Source organism: Callorhinus ursinus, unplaced genomic scaffold (genome assembly GCF_003265705.2).
Source record: "Callorhinus ursinus isolate GAN/ISIS: 27379988/994484 unplaced genomic scaffold, GSC_fseal_2.0 scaffold20, whole genome shotgun sequence".
NCBI classification, from domain to species: domain Eukaryota; kingdom Metazoa; phylum Chordata; class Mammalia; order Carnivora; family Otariidae; genus Callorhinus; species Callorhinus ursinus.
In genome coordinates, this window is record NW_027397082.1 from 702,952 (window position 1) to 720,884 (window position 17,933).

The window sequence follows — 17,933 nt, forward strand, 5'->3', positions numbered from 1 at the left end:
AGACGGAGAGAAAGTCGAGTGAGAGCTGGAGGGTAAGCAGAGGCCACAGAGTTTTGTTTGTTTCTGCCAGACTTAAGCTTTTGTGAAAGTTAGTAGAAAGGAACTAGTAGAAAAATGGAGTACAGGAGACGTAACTTAGACTGTCTGCAGATTGGGTGGGGGCCAAGAGTGGGGGAGAGAACACATTGCCAGACTGACCCCTTTTGCAAAGAAAAGTGCGTTTTGTATTTGCTCTTAAGGTAAAAATACTGTGATTTCGAGTTGAATCTTTTGCCCTTGGAAATTGTCAAAGGTTTTGCTGTTCAAAGGTACTTTTGGAAGGCTCTAGCCCAATTCCAGCTCCTTGGAAGGACTCAGAATTAACCGCATGCCAGGCTCATTTGTTGGAAATGAGGGCTGTGTCTAGCTTCCATTGTAAATGGCTTGGTGACCCAGTGGGGTCGCATATCAGTGAGGTTACTGATGAGGTGACCTGTTACCATGGTAGTAACTTTCATGAATTGTCAAATGTGGAATTTAAAGCTGTTGATTTAAAAAACTGATTTGTCAAACCAACTGAATATCGTAGATCATAAAATGAACTAAGTCAGTGTATTTGATAATCAGAATATTATCAGCTATCCATGTCTTGACTTATATTAAACGCATTACCTTTGCCTTTTTTCAGACTTAATAAAAATTAAGATTTTTATTCTTAATCTGGATTGCTGAATTTCCAGATATTATGATCTCTAACATGTCAGAAGAAACAGAAGCTGAAAATACCTCAAAGGGCTGTAGTGATGGGAATTTGTCAGAACAAAACTTAACAATTAGAAGGTACAAATGTAATGCTTGCGTTTCAAAATACACAAGTACAGAATGATGAGGCCAAAGAACACAGTTTGGCATTTGTTAATTTTTTATTTTGAAATTTCAAATTTACAGAGAAATTGTAAGACTAATACAGAGAACTTCTGCACACCCTTCACCCAGATTCCCCACTTGTAAATGTTGGCCTTCTCATTTCCCCCCCTTTATTCTGTATTTTTTTCTGAACCATTTGAGAATAAGTTGCAGATACATTGCTCCATCACCCTTAAATATTTCAGTGTATATTGTCTGAAAACAAGGATACTTTCCTCATAACCAGCCAGCCAGACCAGGACAGTAGCAGTGTTATATTACACCATCTAATTCCTACATTACTGGGAAAATTTCCCAGATTTTCCCAGTAATCTCCTTTATGACACAAAAATGCATGCACACACATACAAATCTACATTCCGTTTTCCTTCTTTTTTTTTTGAATCCAGAGTTCAAGTCAGGCTTGTGTGCTGCATTTACTGTCCTGTCTCTTCAGTCTTCTTTTGCCTGGAAGAGTTCCTTAGTATATACCCTTGTCTTTCATTACCTTGACATTTTTGAAGGTACAGTCCAGTCACTTTGTAGAACATTCCTCAATTTTGTTCATCAGAAGTTTCTTCATAATTAGATGCAGGTTACGTAGTTTTGGCAAGAATATCCTAGAACTGACGCTGTGTTCTTACTGCATCATCTGAGGAGGTGCACACTGTCCACCCATCTTACTGCTGGGCACTTGAATTTATACCACTTAGTAAAGTAATAAATGCCAAGTGTCTCCACTGTAAAATTAGTATTTTGTATAACTTAATAAGTAATAAATATTTTGTAGGGAGATACTTTGAGACAATGTAAATATCCTATTCTGTCAAACTTACGTCTACTAGTTTTTACATCCACTAATGATGATTCTTGCTTGAATCATTTATTACTGAGATGGCTGCCAAATGAGAATTTTCTAATTCCATCATTCCTTCTACTTCTGTAGATTGGCATTCTGCTGGAAGAGAGAGCAGTGCCTTCTCCCTGTTCATTTATATCAGTGTGGACTCCTGGAATCCTAGCGTTTTAGTCAATGTATTATAATCCGTTGCTCTCATTGTTTATTTTGAATGCTCAGATTGTCTCAGATTTGGCCAGCAGGAACCTTTTCAAGATGACTCCTGTGTTCTTTTGACATCTCCCCATCATTGTTTGAGTATTTAATTACTTTGTGGCACAAAATATTCCAGGCTCATCTTGTACTTTCCCTGGTCCAGCACTGCATTCAGGCTTTTCTCTGAGGAGCTCTCGGTTTCTTTCATGGAGAGTGTATTTGGAAAACAAGATCTGGGCAGTAAGTGTGCTCATCACAGCAGGGGTTTCTTTGCTTCCAAGTCCTCTCAGCAGCCAGATCTAGAATAGATACGTGTGTGTGTGCACGTGCACAGGAGTGCACACATACACGCTTCTATTTTTACATCTGTTTGTCTATACAGTGTATAAGAACCATGAGTTTCCACCAGTACCTCCAGTTCTGATCCAACACAGTAGAATTTGTTCTAATCTTCTGTCTGTCTCTCCCTTCTCTCACAGAGCAATCTGACTCCCATTTTTCTCAATATATGTATTTATGTAACCAGTTCCCTTGCGTGTTACTAGTCACTTGACCACACAAGTCAGAGGTGGTCCACTCCTGCCAGCCCCAAACTTGCCAGACCGCCTCTTGGGTTCCAGCCCCAGCCCCCTGCACACAGCAGCAGCTGGGCAAACCAGCGTCCCCTTTGTCTTAGAGAAATTCTGTAATGGCATATTTTGTGTGTTTTCATTTACATTTCTTTCATTATATTGTCGTCAGTTTTTAAATGTAGCCTTTACTAGGGTAAACCTTGATGGCAAAATAGGAAGTATGTAAGAGAGTATTCAGGGGTCAGAACACATAGAGTAGGGGTGCCTGGCTGGCTCAGTCAGTGGAGCGTGAACTTTTGATCTCAGGGTTGTGAGTTTGAGCCTCACGTTGGGTGTAGAGATTACTTTAAAAAAAATTTTTTTTTAAACAGAGAAATTTGAGAGAATACCACCCTTATTCATCATCAGAAGAGGGTTATTTATTAGCATTTTACTTACGATAACAGTATTAAGTCCTGCTGGCAGTGTGCTGAGGCAGGAGGTAAAGTTGATGTGATTTTTGCCCACAGTTGACTCAGGGCCTGGTATCATCGTGTTTTTTTCAGGTGACCTTTTTCTGTGAATCAGGAGTTATTTTTAGTTACCATCATGTGACAAGTTTAACAAAATTACGTAGCTTTTTTTCCTTAGAAAAGTGATATTTCACTAAGGCAATTAGGCAAGAAAATGAAATAAAAGGCATCCAGATTGGAAAGGAAGGAGTAAAACTATTTTTATTTGCAAGTGACATGATCTTGTATATAGAAAATCCTAAAGAATGTACTAAGAAACCATCAGAACTAATAAATGAGTCCACCAAGATTGCTGGATGAAAAAGCAGCACACATACCAGAGGGGAGGTGGGTGGGGCACAGGAGAAACAGGTGATTGGGATTAAGGAGGGCACTGGTCATGATGAGCACCGGGGATGTATGGAACTGTTGAATCACTGTGTTGTATCCCTGGAACTAATACTACACTGTATGTTAACTAGCTGGAGTTTAAATAAAACTTTAAAAAATTACACAAAATCAGCTTTATTTCTCTACACTTGCAGTGAACAACCTAAAAATGAAATTAAGTAAACTGTTTCATTTATAATAGCATCAAAAAGATAGAATTACTGTTAGGAATAAATTTAACAGAGAAGTATAAAACTTACCATCTGAAAAATACAAAATATTGTTGAAAGAAATTACAGAAGACCTAAGTAAATGGAAAAACATCCCATGTTTATGGATTGGAGGACTTAATATTGGTAAAATGGCAGTAGTCCTCAAACTGATCTACAGATTAAATGCAATCCCTATTAAAATAACAGCTGGTTTCTGTGCAGAAATTGACAGTTGAACCTAAAATTCACATGAAAATTAAAGGAACCCAGAATAGCCAAACAATCTTAAAGAATAAAGTTAAAATTGTATGGTTGTCTCATATAGACAAACATATATATATATCCGTGGACTAGAATTGAGAGTCCAGAAGTTAACTCTCATATTTATGGTCAGTTGATTTTCAAAAATGATACCAAGACAATTCAGTGGGAGAAGAATAATCTTTTCAACAGATGGTCCTGGATCAACTGGATATCCGCACACAAAAGAATGAAATTGGTTCCCTATCTCACAGTGTATACAAAAATTAACTCAAAATGGAAGAGCTAAAACCAAAAAACTCTTAGAAAAAAATAAGAGTAAATCTTCATAACCGTGGATTAGGCATGATTTCTTAAATATGACACCCAAAGCACAAGCAACAAAAAGAAAAAAATAAATTAGGCTTCATTAAAATTTAAAAACTTTCATACTTCCTGAGACACCGTCAACAAAGAGACAATCCATACAACAGGAAGATGTATTTGCGTATCATATATCTGATAAGGATCTAGTGTCCAGAATATATAAACAACTCTTACAACTCAATAAAAAGCTCAGTTTCAAGTGGGCAAATGATGCAAATATACGTGTCTCCAAAGAAGATATATGAATGGCCAGCAAGCACATGGAAAGAAACTCAGCATCTTTAGCCATCAGGGAAATGCAAACTAAAACCACAGTAAGCTAGTATGTCATTCCCACTCAGAGTTGCTTTAGTCAAAAAGACAGGTAATACCAAGTGTTGATGTGAAAAAACTGGAACTTTTATACACTGCTGATCGAATATAAAACAGTGCAGCCACTTTGGAAAACAGGCTTGCATTTCTTCAGTAGGTTCAACATAGAGTTATCATTGACCCAACAGTTTCACTCCTAGGTGTATATTGAAGAGAAATGAAGACACACAAAAACTTTGACATGAATGTTTATAATGTTATTCATAATAGTCTGAAAGTATAAGTAACCCGTATGTCCATCAACAGAATAAGTAAAAAGCGCTGTGTCGGTACCATGGCATATTATTTGGCAATAAAAAGAAATGAAGTGCTAATTCATGCTGCAGTATGGATGGACCTTAAAAACACTTCGCTCAGTGAAAGAAATAAGTCACAAGAGATTGTGTATGGAGACAGAAAATAGACTGGTTTTGCTTGGCGCTAGGGAAGTTGAGGGGGATGAGAAGTGACTGTTAATAGATACGGGCTTCCTTTCTGGGATGCCGAAAATGCTCTACAGCGGATGGTGGTGATGGCTGCGCAAGTCTGAATACACTAAAGACCATTGAATCATGCACTTTAAGTGGGTGAATTGTGTGGTCAGAGAATTATATCTCAATAAAGCTGTTATTAAATGGTGTTTTATGTAAGCTAAGTTTAGGTTTGTTTTCATTTTGTCCAAAAGAATATTCCAAGTGAAATGACTGGCAACATTATTCCTTATGGGTGATGAAAATGTGTAATTCTCCCTGATTGCTTTTGGATTCCCAAAGCAGTTTTTTGAGCCTCCCACCAACTGGACTTGAAGAATTAGCTGATGGAGCTGAGTTCATTTCTGTTACACGTACTATGCGTTCCCCTTCCAAGCCCTTTGCTCCCCAGACTGAAATATTCCTTTCATAGATTCTCCCCAACCTCCTTCACAGTGTTTGAAACATTTGTTCATACCTCCTGTCATTCGAAAATATTCTAAATCATATTTGATTTTGAAGTTTCCAGAGTTGAGTTTGGTTTCAGAGTTGAGTTCTATCATGCCTCTCTTCACAATTTCACATTCTTCCGTTATGTCGCAATTTTACCCAACTGTGTTTAGCTTCATTCACATCGCCAGGTCTGCCACCTGTACCACCTTATTCATGAGAAACTGTAGAGTATGTACCTTTTCATCTTTATGTCATAATGCTGTAGCAATAAATAATGAAGTTAAGAAAATACTGTTTTCATCATTTTCTGAAAAGCCTAGACATTATAAGAATAATGAATGAGTTAAATCCCCATAAGAAGTAAAGCTTTGATCTCTAGATTCTTTTCCTTAGAAAGCACCTGTGATGCGCAGTTCATCTCCTGTGAATAAAAATCAAACAGTCGTTGCCCATCAGGATAAGTTTTCCTTGCAGATTAAGACATCATTGATTTAACAGCATATTTGTATTGTCATTGATGAAATGCTCAACTCAGAGAGTTTGCAGGATTGCCTTTGGTTTTTAGTTTACGAAATTGTGATACATTAGAGAAAGAAAAGGTAGAAGAGGTCCTTGTTGGCACACATTTCCAAGACCTCCCAGTAGGCTGGCAGTTACCCTTGGATGAGATGGCAAGTTGGTCTTTAATCTCAGAATGGCTTATTTCTCTAATCTCTTTGGGGTCCCCTCAGGAAGAGGCCTGTTGTGCTGTGTGAATTGAGCTACATAGGTTTTTGTCTACAGGCACTGACGGCATTTCTCAGGCAGGCGATTCAAGGTGATCACAAAGGGTTTCATGAGGATTGGGATGCATTTTTTTTTTTTTTACTTTAGTAAATAAATCATAACTTATTTTTGCTGTTTATCTGGCAGGATTTTTCTCATTTAGGTTTTAGATTGGTTTTAATAAATGTGCTAGGAATCAGAATTAGCTATCATTGCAAATGTAACTATTGATAATAACACTGCAGATTATTAAGCCCAGGAGTGAATTGTATTTTGCTATGATAATCGGTTGTTTCTGAAGCTTTGTGTTTTGTTTTGTTTTAACAATTAAGACTTTTTTATTTTATTTTATTAGAGAGAGGGAGAAGGTGCACCTGAGCGGGGGTGGGGGGGGGTGGGCAGATGGAGAGGCAGAGCATCTTAAGCAGTGTGGAGCCTGATGTGGGGCTCCATCTCATGACCCTGAGCCGAAATCAAGAGTCGGACGCTTAACCCACTGAGCCACCCAGGCGCCCCAGTTTCTGAATTTTAATACAGTATACCCTTTGAAAGGGTGATTGATTTGACTTTGTGGCCTTAATTTAAGGTATGGATAGAATGTGATCCAAAACTCCTCTAATATTTAAATGTGTCTTCTGAAATTGTTAAGCACTGGTAATGTGGATGGAAGTTTGATGAGACAGGGAGAAGGTGGGAGAGAAAGGGTTCTGTGTGGGGGCTGACATCACTCTATTTGTTTATTTCTAGATTGAGTTTTTACAATTTTATGATTAAAAAAATATAAAATTTAAGAATGAATGTGCTTATTATTTGGTAATTTTGTTGACTAATTCCCAGAAAATTCGTTGAGTTAGTTCAAGTTATTGAAATGTCAAGTTTTGAAAAATTTGTAAAAGTGTATCTTTCCTTTGTTTCTTTTACTGTTTATGTCTTGTGGCTCTGCATCCCCTTTTCTCTGGCAGTTTTAGTCATATCTTTGGGTAGGCAGAATTCTAGTTTACATTTCAAGTTTGACTTACAATTTAAGTCTTTTTAGGTGGGGAAAGAAGTGCGTTAGTGCTACTTCTTCTTTTTTTAATATTTTATTTATTTATTTGACAGAGAGAGAGAGAGCACAAGCAGGGGAAGTGGCAGGCAGAGGGAGAAGCAGGCTTCCTGCTGAGCAGGGAGCCCGATGCGGGGCTCAATCCCAGGACCCCGGGATCACGACCTGAGCCGAAGGCAGCTGCTTAACTGGCTGAGCCACCGAGGCGCCCCGCGTTAGTGCTATTTCTAATCTGTATGATGTTTTAGTGCCTTTTTTATGGTCAGAGTGTTTTAATGGGGAAACTAAAGAATTGAGGCAATTAAGAAAAGTATTTCAGCAACTTAATTAAAAGCTCCGGATAAGTGAATTGGTGATAAGAAGCAGGGCCGTGTTAAACAACAATGACAATAACACCAACCTGACGAACTTTGAACACCAAGACTAAATATATTTGCCTCTCCAAATAATTTGGATATGTTAACACTGAAGAGAATGAGGAGAGGATTTTGAAATTCATTATTACCTCTTTTTTTATAATTACATATGATGTTAAAAAGTGAATAGCTGTGGGGCACCTGGGGGGCTCAGTCGGTTAAGTGTCTGCCTTTGGCTCAGGTCATGATCCCAGGGTCCTGGGATCGAGCCCCGCATTGGGTTCCCTGCTCAGCAGAGAGTCTGCTTCTCCCTCTCCCTCTGCTGCTCCCCCTGCTTGTGCTCTATCTCTCTCTGTCAAATAAATAAGTAAAATCTTTTAAAAAAAAGTGGATAGCTGGTCAATACCTACCTTTTAAGTGTATTATGCATTTGATTACTTTGACTCAGAACAAGGCCTCATAAGTATTTGGAGTAAAAAGAACTAGGGAACTTAATTGATTTCTGTGCTATAAGGCTCTCTAAAAATGCTATAAATTAATTTAGAAAATTAATTAGATATATATGTTTAACAGTAGATGCAGCAGCATGGCATCACAAGCCAACTTGTAATTCAGTAGTTGAAGCTTGCATATTTGTAGTCTTTCTCCCAAATTTGACTTGCATATAATTGAAAACCCTTCCTGTAATCTTAATAAAGAGAAATGAAATCTATATTTTAACAAATGAAACAATATACAATTTCCTCCTCTTTTGGAGGAGCACTTTAGAATAGTTGCTGTAAATTCTGGGTAATGGTGGGCTTTTTCCTATTTTTATTTTTATATGTCATATTAGCAAAGAATAAAAATTAGTGGCATTTTGTTCTAGATAAAATAAGATGATGGCATGTCAGGTCTTAACATTTTTATTTACTAGAGTGTTCCAGTTTGAATCTTAAAGTATGTTTGTCCTAAAATATTTTAGGATAAAGGTTTGAATGGTTACACATCATTCTGTAAAGTTAAATATAGATATGATGTGGGCTTGCGTGAATGGTCAAGAAAGAATTCTTGAGATGATTTCGGTGCAAAAAGGTGCTTTTATTACAGCACTGGGAGAGGACTCATGGGCAGAAAGAGGTGCATGTTTGCTGTAGGAAGCTGGTGGTTATATGCTTAGTGCTCAAGGGGAGGGGATGCGCAGGGAGTATTAGATCATAAATATCTGCGAATTTCTACTCATAAAACTACTTCTGCAAGATTTCTCTGGTGCTTATCATTCAGCTTGATGTTAACTATTGGTGAGATGCACAGGCAGTCATGAGACCCTTGAAGAATGTAGCAACCGGCACGTATTTGATCCTTATCAGAACTCTGCAGGCTGTAGGTCAGCCTTCTGGGCTAAAGGTGAACATTTTTCTGCTGCTGTCTCTCATCAGACATACTTTAAAATTCCAGTTTAAAAAATTCAAAGGTAAAGATTTAGAAGATTTTGTACAGTTTTGCCAGTGTTCTTCTCCTTTGCTGCTTTCAGTGACCTTTACCAATTTTCTTTTTCTTTTTTTTTTTTTAAAGATTTTATTTATTCATTTGAGACGCAGAGGTACAGAGAGAGAGAGAGCATGAGCAGGGAGAGAGGCAGAGGGAGAAGCAGGCTCCCCACTGAGCCAGGAGCCCGATGTGGGCCTCAATCCCAGGACCCTGGGATCATGACCTGAGCCGAAGGCAGACAGACGCTCAACCATCTGAGCCACCCAGGCGCCCCACCAATTTTCTATCTGTATTAGGTTGTAAACGTACTTGAACCTACCTTTTTCTTGCTGCATTTATACCCAGGTGATGGACTTAGTTGTCTGTGTTGCAGTGTGTGGACATTAAAATGCCTGAAATTGACACCAGGAACCAGGTTGTTGCCCTTTTCCTTTGTCACTTACCCTAGGTAAGGGGTGTGGAGACCTAGTAAATGTGAAATATTTCATTGTGTTAAAGTATGTGGATTTTCTGCTTCAGCTGGACAAAGTAATTTGTTAAAAACACATATTTTGAAGTTGGTGTGGTCAACCAGAGCACCAAAACCACTTGGCATACTTACAACAGAGAACATTTAATGCAGGGAATTGGTGATAACAGAGAGTGGTGCTACTGTGGAGATGAGTGATAGCTGGAAGCCACCGCCACTCCTGGGCCACTCCTGGGCCACCCGTGAGCCACCCCTGAGCCACCCCTGAGCCACGCCAGGGTTACCAGTAGAAGCTGGAACCCTGACCACTTTAAGAATAGTAGCTGGAGCTCCTGCCAAAAAGCAGAGCCAAGGTAGAAATAGGAAAGGTTTTGGGAAGAAACCCTGGCTCCGTCTCCCCTGGCTCTAGCCTTCTGCAGCGCAGAGTCAAGCGGTAGAAGCAGGGAGGCTAGACCGGCCCGGGCGTGGTGCTGGAGATAAATCAGTAGTGAAGGGTTGGATCCCTGTTCCTCCAGATGCTGTCCCCCTTCCCCTTGATCTCCCTCGAATGTGTCCTGGGTAAAGTGAAAATCTAAAACTACACCCGCATTCAGTTCTGAGGGCATGAGGGCCCTCAGGCTGGCATCCTTGGTGTCCCTTTTCCCTTCACGTCCGCATGCCTTCCCAAGTGGGGTTCTAAGTGGACCAACGTGGCCTTCTCTGACAATGGAGAACTTCTTTGGGGGTAATAGTACATGATTAGCTTGCATCTCTAACGAATTTCTACACAGGTGTACAGGGCAGCCAGTTTTGGAATGCCTTCACTTTATCACTTTCTGATGATTGAGATCAGCTAACCTATGATATGAGTCCATAAAATGGGATGTCTCTCTTTTAGATATTGGAAAAATAGTGTGACTTCTGTCTCTTCTGAAACTGATCTTGCATGATTAATCCAGACTAATTAATGAATACCCAGTAGAGGAAACAGCATCAGTTGAGGAAGAATAAACATTTAATTGTTGCTTCCATTACACAATAAAAAGGGATGTAATCCAATTCAAATGTTCAAAAACATAGAGCCTTCTGTGAGGTGCCCAATAAAATGTTGAATTTATAGCGACTCTATTGTGAAAGCTGTTATGTTTATGATTTGACTTGAAGAAGTTTATAGCTGAAAGACCCTGAGAAGTCTTCTAAAAGAATCCTTTTGTTGAAAAGGAAACTAGCATTCCCACTTTTCATTTTCAGAAGACATATGCCTAAATCAACCTTAAAAACAACTTTTTGGAATTATAAAAGCCTGTACCAGTTATAGAAAATCCAAAAAATGGTGAGAGTATGTGTATGTGTGTGTGTACGTTTCCAATGGCATGAAAGCCTCCAGAGATAGACTCATTCATTCATTCATTCGGCAAATATGTACAGAGCACCTACTGTCAGGCATTGTACTAGACACCAGGGAAATATTAGTGGGCAGAGCAGTCACAGTTTTTCATTTAACTTGAATTCTCATAGAACTTTCTAGTGGGAAAGGAAACAGACAATAATTATGTATGTCAGGTGGTAGTCTGTGCCATGAAGGGAGTTAAGGAGAGCGGGAATGCTGTTTTATAGAGTTCAGGAAGGCCCTCTGAGCAGCCAACATTTGAAGTCATCTGATGAAGCAAGAGGGCGAGCCATGTTCTTCCCGGAGGAAGGAGGGCTGTTTCTAGGCAAAGGGAATGGAGAGAAGTATTGTAAAAAGGTTGATGCATATTTGTTCAGATTTTTTCTGTGCATATACTAGGCTTATAAAGAACAGTAGCTTACACTGTACCTCCGGTTTTTTCACTTAACAATCTACCTTCCTTTGCCTTTAATAGCTGTGTAGCGTTTTATTATATGCATATATATCTTAACTTATTTGACCAGTTCTCCATGGTGAACATTTGCGTTGTTTCCAGGTTCTCGGTACTGCTGAGAGTGTGGCTATAAACGTCTTTATGCACATATATAAATACTGATGTGTGTGTTTTTCTACAACAGTGGTTCTCAACCCACCTTTTTTTAAAATTATTTTTTAAAGATTTCATCTATTTGTTTTAGAGAGAGCGAGTAGGGGTAGGAGGGAGAGGGAGGGGAAAGAAACTCGAGAAGACTGTGCTGATCCCAGCGAAGGGGCTTGATCTCACAGCCCTGAGATCATGACCTGAGCCAAACCCAAGAGCTGGGAGTCCAACCGACTGAGCCACCCCGGGGCCCCAACTCAACCCGCTTTAAAAGGCTTAAGAAAATACCGATGCTCGGGTTTTATTCAGACCAGTTTCTAAATCAGGATGTGTGGAGGTGGGATCCAGGACTTCTTTCGTATTTTTAAAAAGTTCCTTGGATGACTCCAGTATGTGGTCAGGGTTGAGAACCGCAGCTGTAGGATGATTCTTAGAAGTGGCCTGGCTGAGTCAGTGATAAAGACATGGTACATTTTAGTGGATAGTGCAAAGTTGTTCCCTGTATTGGAATTAGGAGCAACTGCCAGTAGTAGTAACCTAAAGTAAGTTGGCTTAAACAAGATAGTTTCTTTTTTCTATGAAATTCTTTACATAGGTAATCCAGGGCTGGTACGGTAGTTTTATTACGCGTAGTCCTCAGGTCCCCCGTTCCTTCTGGCTTTTGTGTTTTCTGACCTAAGGGAAATCTAATCTCAAGCGAGTGGGGGAGGGTTGGTTAATGCTCCTGCCATGACGTTCATGTTGCAGGCAGCACAGTGAAGGAAGGGTTGAAGGGCACAGACCAGCTGTTCTCTTCAAAGATGCCTAGAAACTTCCACAGAACACTTCTGCTTGGTTTTGTTTATCTGAAAAAAGAGGAGAAGGGAGAGCCGCAGCCGCTAGGCGTCCCTACCCCGTCCCCCTGGAGAGTTGTAAGCGTCTGCCCTCTGCCCCCAGAACCTGCCCCCAGTGCCAGGACCTGCTCGGCTTGAGTCCGCCCAGGCCACTGCCTTATAGCTTTGTCGCAGGGATGAAAACTCGGACAGTACATTGGCTTGGGGGGGAGGCAAAATCAACTCAGTTCAGACTCAGGAAAGATGGTTATAAACTTGACCATGAGGAGAAAATAATGTGTTGAAGTCCTGTTCTTTAATTGCGTACAATTCTCTTCTGATGTTTTAGCTCTCTCAGGGGAGGGAATCTCTTCCCTGTCAGCAGGGTATTACTTATGAACATCCTTGTTGGAACATACTGCTCAAGGAGGACATCTTCGTGCATCATTATTAGAATTAAATATTGTTACACTTGGATATAAAAAGTAGTTTGACCTGTGACTTTTTTTAATGACTTTTCTTTGTCCTTGCAGTGGATGAAGGTCGCAGTAAGGAGCCTGACCGCTTGCAGGTGTTCCACAAGAAAGCCATAATGCCTTACGGCATTTATAAGAAACAGCAGAAGGACCCGAGAGAGGAGGCGGCCGTGCTGCAGTACGCGGGGCTGGTGGGGCAGGCGTGCTCCGAGCGGATGCTGCTGCTGCGGAACTGAGGCCATCTGTACCGCCACCCCCCCGCCCGCGCCCCCTCACCCCTTCACCCCCCGCGCCCCAGGGAGGCTCCCGGCCTGCCCACAGATGAGGCGTTTTTTATTTTGACTCTTCTGTGGCTTTTCTAGAATATTTTGTGGCAATGTATTTGTGAGACTCTCCTGGTTAATATAAAGATTTTAAAAATAGGTTGTGACCTAGCCTCCTCATGGGTATCATTTTGGAAGTTTGTTTTATGAACAAGCTACGGTATGAACTTGTGTTAATATTTTGGAAAGTAAAATGAATAAGTGGATCTTAAGTCATTTAAATCACCATCATGCTTTTTTTGTCAAAGAAATTACAGCAGACTTTTCTCAGATCCATTTAAGACATTAGTTTATGCTCCAAGACTGGAAGGCTGGGGGAGAAGGTGGGGAGTCGGTTTTCTCTCTTGGAAAACGTCTTCTCAAGAGAACGGAACTGTTTTTCCTCATTGTTCAATATTACTGCCGAATGTTATGTAGTTAATAGAAAACTCAGAGAAAGAAAATACAAACCTTAAAGAAAGGACGTCATGTGGACGTCAGATGTTCGTTTACCCAGGACAGCCTCCGTCATATCTGTTGTCTGGGCATGCTTTTTTTCCCAGAATAATTATTACTCTCAAATAATCTTACTCTCAAAAGTATCCCAGTTGGACAACAAAATATGTGATTACCCTAGTTGTATATATTATTTGCTCTGTTTCTAAAAATCTCAGAAATGGAGGTTTTTGTAGGTTTTGTTTGGGTTTTTGGTTTTTTGGTTTTGTTTTTTAGAAAAATGTTGGCTCCTGCCTTGACCTAAGACCCATCAGAAGTAACTATACACTAAATTTTTCGCTCCTTAGAACTCAGGACACTTGTCTTTGGTTATTGATTAAAAATTAGTTAATATCTGACTACTTTTATAGCTGTGGTACAAATCACGTTTAATGAAGCGTAGGAATCATTTTGACCTCTGTTCAGGGCAAGAGGTGGAGCAGTCCGTTTCTTGCTCTTTGATTTGGGAGTCAGCACATGCTAGCTCCTTGTCTTCTCGCTTTGTTTTGGCCCCTCACCCAGGCACCAAATGTCCCTTGTCCACCCCCATCAAGGTGGCGGGCCCTGTGCTGGGAGGAAGGAGACTGAGCGTATTGGTTCACAGAACGGAGCTGTGTTGGAGACAGTAATGACAGAGGAGGGTTAGTTTCCTGTGTCCTTTCTCAGCTGACCCCCATCTTCTGTGTCAGCAGCTTGGCCACAGAGTTCATTCCATTGCCCATTTTGCCTGTTTTCTATTGATCTTTTTTAAAAACCATATTATAAAACGTAGTACTTTGCAACCCAGCAGTGGTTTTAAACTTTTCTTCTAAAGGCACTGAATTTGGAAAAGACATTAGAAAATAATTTCAGTTAGCTAAAAGAGGGATCATAAAACAGTGATTTTAAAAATCACATGTCTAGAAATTCAACATCCAAATGAACTGTGTATTCATTCATTCAGACAGGGTGTGTGTGTGGTCTGTGTGTGTAACACCTGCCAGATGCAGGTATTTTGCCAACTGAGGATAGAGGAGTGAGGAAAGCCATTTTCTCTGATCGTGTGGATTTTGCATTCTTCTGGGATTTTGTTCTTCAAAATAGCCTCCCAAGAGTATTTGATAGGCTCTTGTTTGGAACTGCCTTCAGAACCTACAGAACTTTTTTTTCTTTTTCCCTCTAAAATGAAGATAGCTTAATGTTCTTAGGTTTATAAGATCGTACTCACTGTAAGCAATTCAAACATTAATAAAACTATAAATATAATCTGAAATTCTGCCATACCAGAGAAAGAGAGAACTGTTATATATCTATACACATACATACATAATTTGAATATAAATAGAATTATGCTCTATACACTGTTTTGTGGACATGCCTGAATTTTGAAAGAAGTTTCAAAGTAGGACTTCAGAAGTGTTGTGAGTAATCTGAGTACTAGGAAAGTCAGTGGGATAGGGTCGAATCTTGGTACCTTTGGCGTTGGAATGTTCACGTTGCTACCAGCTGCATTACACCCACTCTTATGTCCTTGATTGGTGGGTAGAACAGGAGCCCTGAAGATCACAACTCTTGAGTATCCCATGAAGGGAAAACCTGACTCTTACATCGTACCACGACTCTGGTTTCCTCCTGCAGAATTCAGTTAGGGTTCCTTCAGAGGAAAGTGATCAATCACATCCTTGTCTGGGAACCAGGGTGCTGCCCCTGAGGGCGTCATTCAAGGTTGACTGCAGTGAACCACCAGAGAGAACTGGGCATGAAGATTCTTCTGCTTGGTTGCTGGATTCATGTGCTGTTCTTTTGGGAATAGATAGTGTATTGATCCTAATGAGTTAATTATTTGTTCTTTTACGCCCTGGCTGAGTATTAATAGCGTGCTAGAAAAGGACAGCAAGGCAAGTGACCTGGCTTTGCCAGTCGATGTAGAGTCTAGCTGAGAAATCTGGTTTTATGTTCATGGCTTTCATCCAAAGAAAGACACTTGACAACCTTTCAAAGACAGTTTCTATCTTTTCAAGGCTGGAAGCTGCGCATTTACCCTCTTAGAGTTGTAGTTCCCTCTGGGATGCAGGGAAATTCACACCTGCCTCCTCGTCTCAGGAGCAGAAATGTAATTGAGGTTTTCCACACTGCCGTCTTTATTTAAATTCTTCCAGTTCTGTGAGATTTTTTTTGTTATTTTTTAAAAATGTAATCTGAGCACTTTTTTTATTATTCTATAAAAGAGGCTATTACCAAATGAATATGTTATTCATTTGATTAAAAATTATTTAGATAAGAAATTATTACTGTTTATCTTTGCTTTCAGACAACGTATCCTATTTTTTATCCATTTTGCAAAATACCTCTTGTGTGTGGTTTCTTAACATAGCAGAATCTATTATGTAAATGAACCTTTTCAGATATCTGAGCAGTATGTGGCTTGATTTTATAGGCTTTATACTATTTCAGTGTGAATAAAAATGAGAAGGAATATGATGAACAGTTATCTAGAATGTGTTGGTGGTTGCTAACTTTAAAGAAAAGAAGGAAGTGAAATGGAAACATAATGTTTGATTTAGAAGTTATTCAAATGTGTATTCTTTTCCAAAAGAAAACCAGTGACTGTAAAGCAAAACAAGTCAGATTGCATGTGATTTTTTTTGCTCTCGTGTATGCCTTTTGAACAGTCCATTTGATAAATCTTGAATGGAAAAAAAAAATAAAGCTGTTTCTGTCTGCTGTGGCTCTTGCTGGTCAATACTTAGAAGACATATGTTTCCTTACTTTTCGTTTTTTTTTACAACATTTTACCTGTGGTAGAATATGCAGAAAACAGAGGTAAAACAATGGCTATATGAATCATAATATCTCATTTACAGTAATTATGGGAATTCCAGATCATTTGGTTACCTAAATCAAAGCATGGTGGATTCCTTTCTCAGGAACAAGTAAAAATAAAATAAATCTCACTTTAAGCAAAACATCTGGATTTCACATGAGAAATTAGGAAATAGACATTCTTTTACCCACTGGGATTAGGCATGGGACTTAGGTAGCAAACTCAAATATAATTTCTCTTAAAAAGCTTAGTTTACAGAGAAATTCTCATAAATATAAAGCAAAGTATAACCATTCATAATAGTACACTGTGTATTTATGGAATATGTTTACAAGCATTTTGTGGGGTTTTTTTTTTATACTAAAGAGGACCCTAGTAGGTTTAGGATAAAATGAATCCTATTTTCCAAGTGATTTAAATATTGGTTATAATTTCCGCTGACATTTTTTTTTTTCCAGAATGGAAGTAGCTTTGCTGTTTTTTTTATTTGAAGTGGCCGGTGTTCACCAGGGAGCACTTAGGCAGTGTAGAAAAATCTGCCGAAGAAAATACCAAATCACTTACCATGCCATCAGTAACCACCACCCCTGCCATTCACACTTTGATATTGTACCCTTTCAAACTTTTTTCTACCTACATGTGTGTATATGTCTTGTCTTATTTTTAAATAAAAATGGAATTATGCCATGTATATTGTTTCATAATTTTGAACATTTTAATTCATTGTGAACATGCAAATAAATGAGGAAGAATATAATTGTTTTAATGGCTGTTTGATAATAGTCCTCTGTGTCTAGTATCTTTTGAGAAAGGGGGCTTGAGACTTGAGCCCCACCCCATGGGCACTCGGAGTTGTAATTGACCTGTATTAATAGTTCTCATCAGTTGTTTGTAACACTCAGTCACATGGTTCTTATCCCTCATTTTCCCTGATCCTATGCCTTTCCCCGACAGTAGGGATTTCCTCCAAACTCGAACGTTCAGGTATAGCTTTTAAAAGTCAGTGTCACCTCCTCTCATTGTCCCTCAACTAAATATTTTCTAGGAGACTATCCTACCATTTTTACAGTTTGAACGTCTCTAAAATTCCCAATTAGAAAATGTCTTACTTAAAAGCTTAAGGTTATTTAAAATTAAGGTTCTGATTCATGGATTCTTTATACAACAGAGGCCCTTAAAATGGGTACCTGGAAAGGGTGGGCCATCGTGAATTTAGCCAAGGTTTTTACTTTGAAAAATACGCTGGCTTTTTAAGATTTAATTCTAAGTAAAATTGCATTTTTATATCGGTTGGATGTCACAGTGGGTATCTTCAGTCCAGTCCTGTCCAGGAAATAGTTTCCTATTGACGGTCTAATTCTCAATTAGACCAAGAATTGAAGTTGCTAAATATATTTGGCATGCCAAATTTTTATTCATTTAGAGCTCCAAAATAGCTTGCAGATTTTTATCACTTGGGTTCCTC

At 39.2% G+C, this 17,933-nt stretch overlaps 1 protein-coding gene across 12 annotated transcripts in view; it reads left to right on the forward strand.

Moving 5' to 3' along the window:
- Positions 1-17,157, forward strand: part of ATE1 (arginyltransferase 1) — a 182,461-nt gene extending 165,304 nt beyond the window's left edge. For all 12 annotated transcript variants that reach the window (XM_073904082.1, XM_073904083.1, XM_073904086.1 and 9 more), the window contains one exon: positions 12,926-17,157. In XM_073904082.1, the coding sequence (XP_073760183.1) occupies positions 12,926-13,104 (179 nt within the window). In that variant the 3' untranslated portion in view covers positions 13,105-17,157. The remainder of the gene's footprint in view (positions 1-12,925) is intronic.
- The last annotated feature ends 776 nt before the right edge of the window (positions 17,158-17,933 follow it).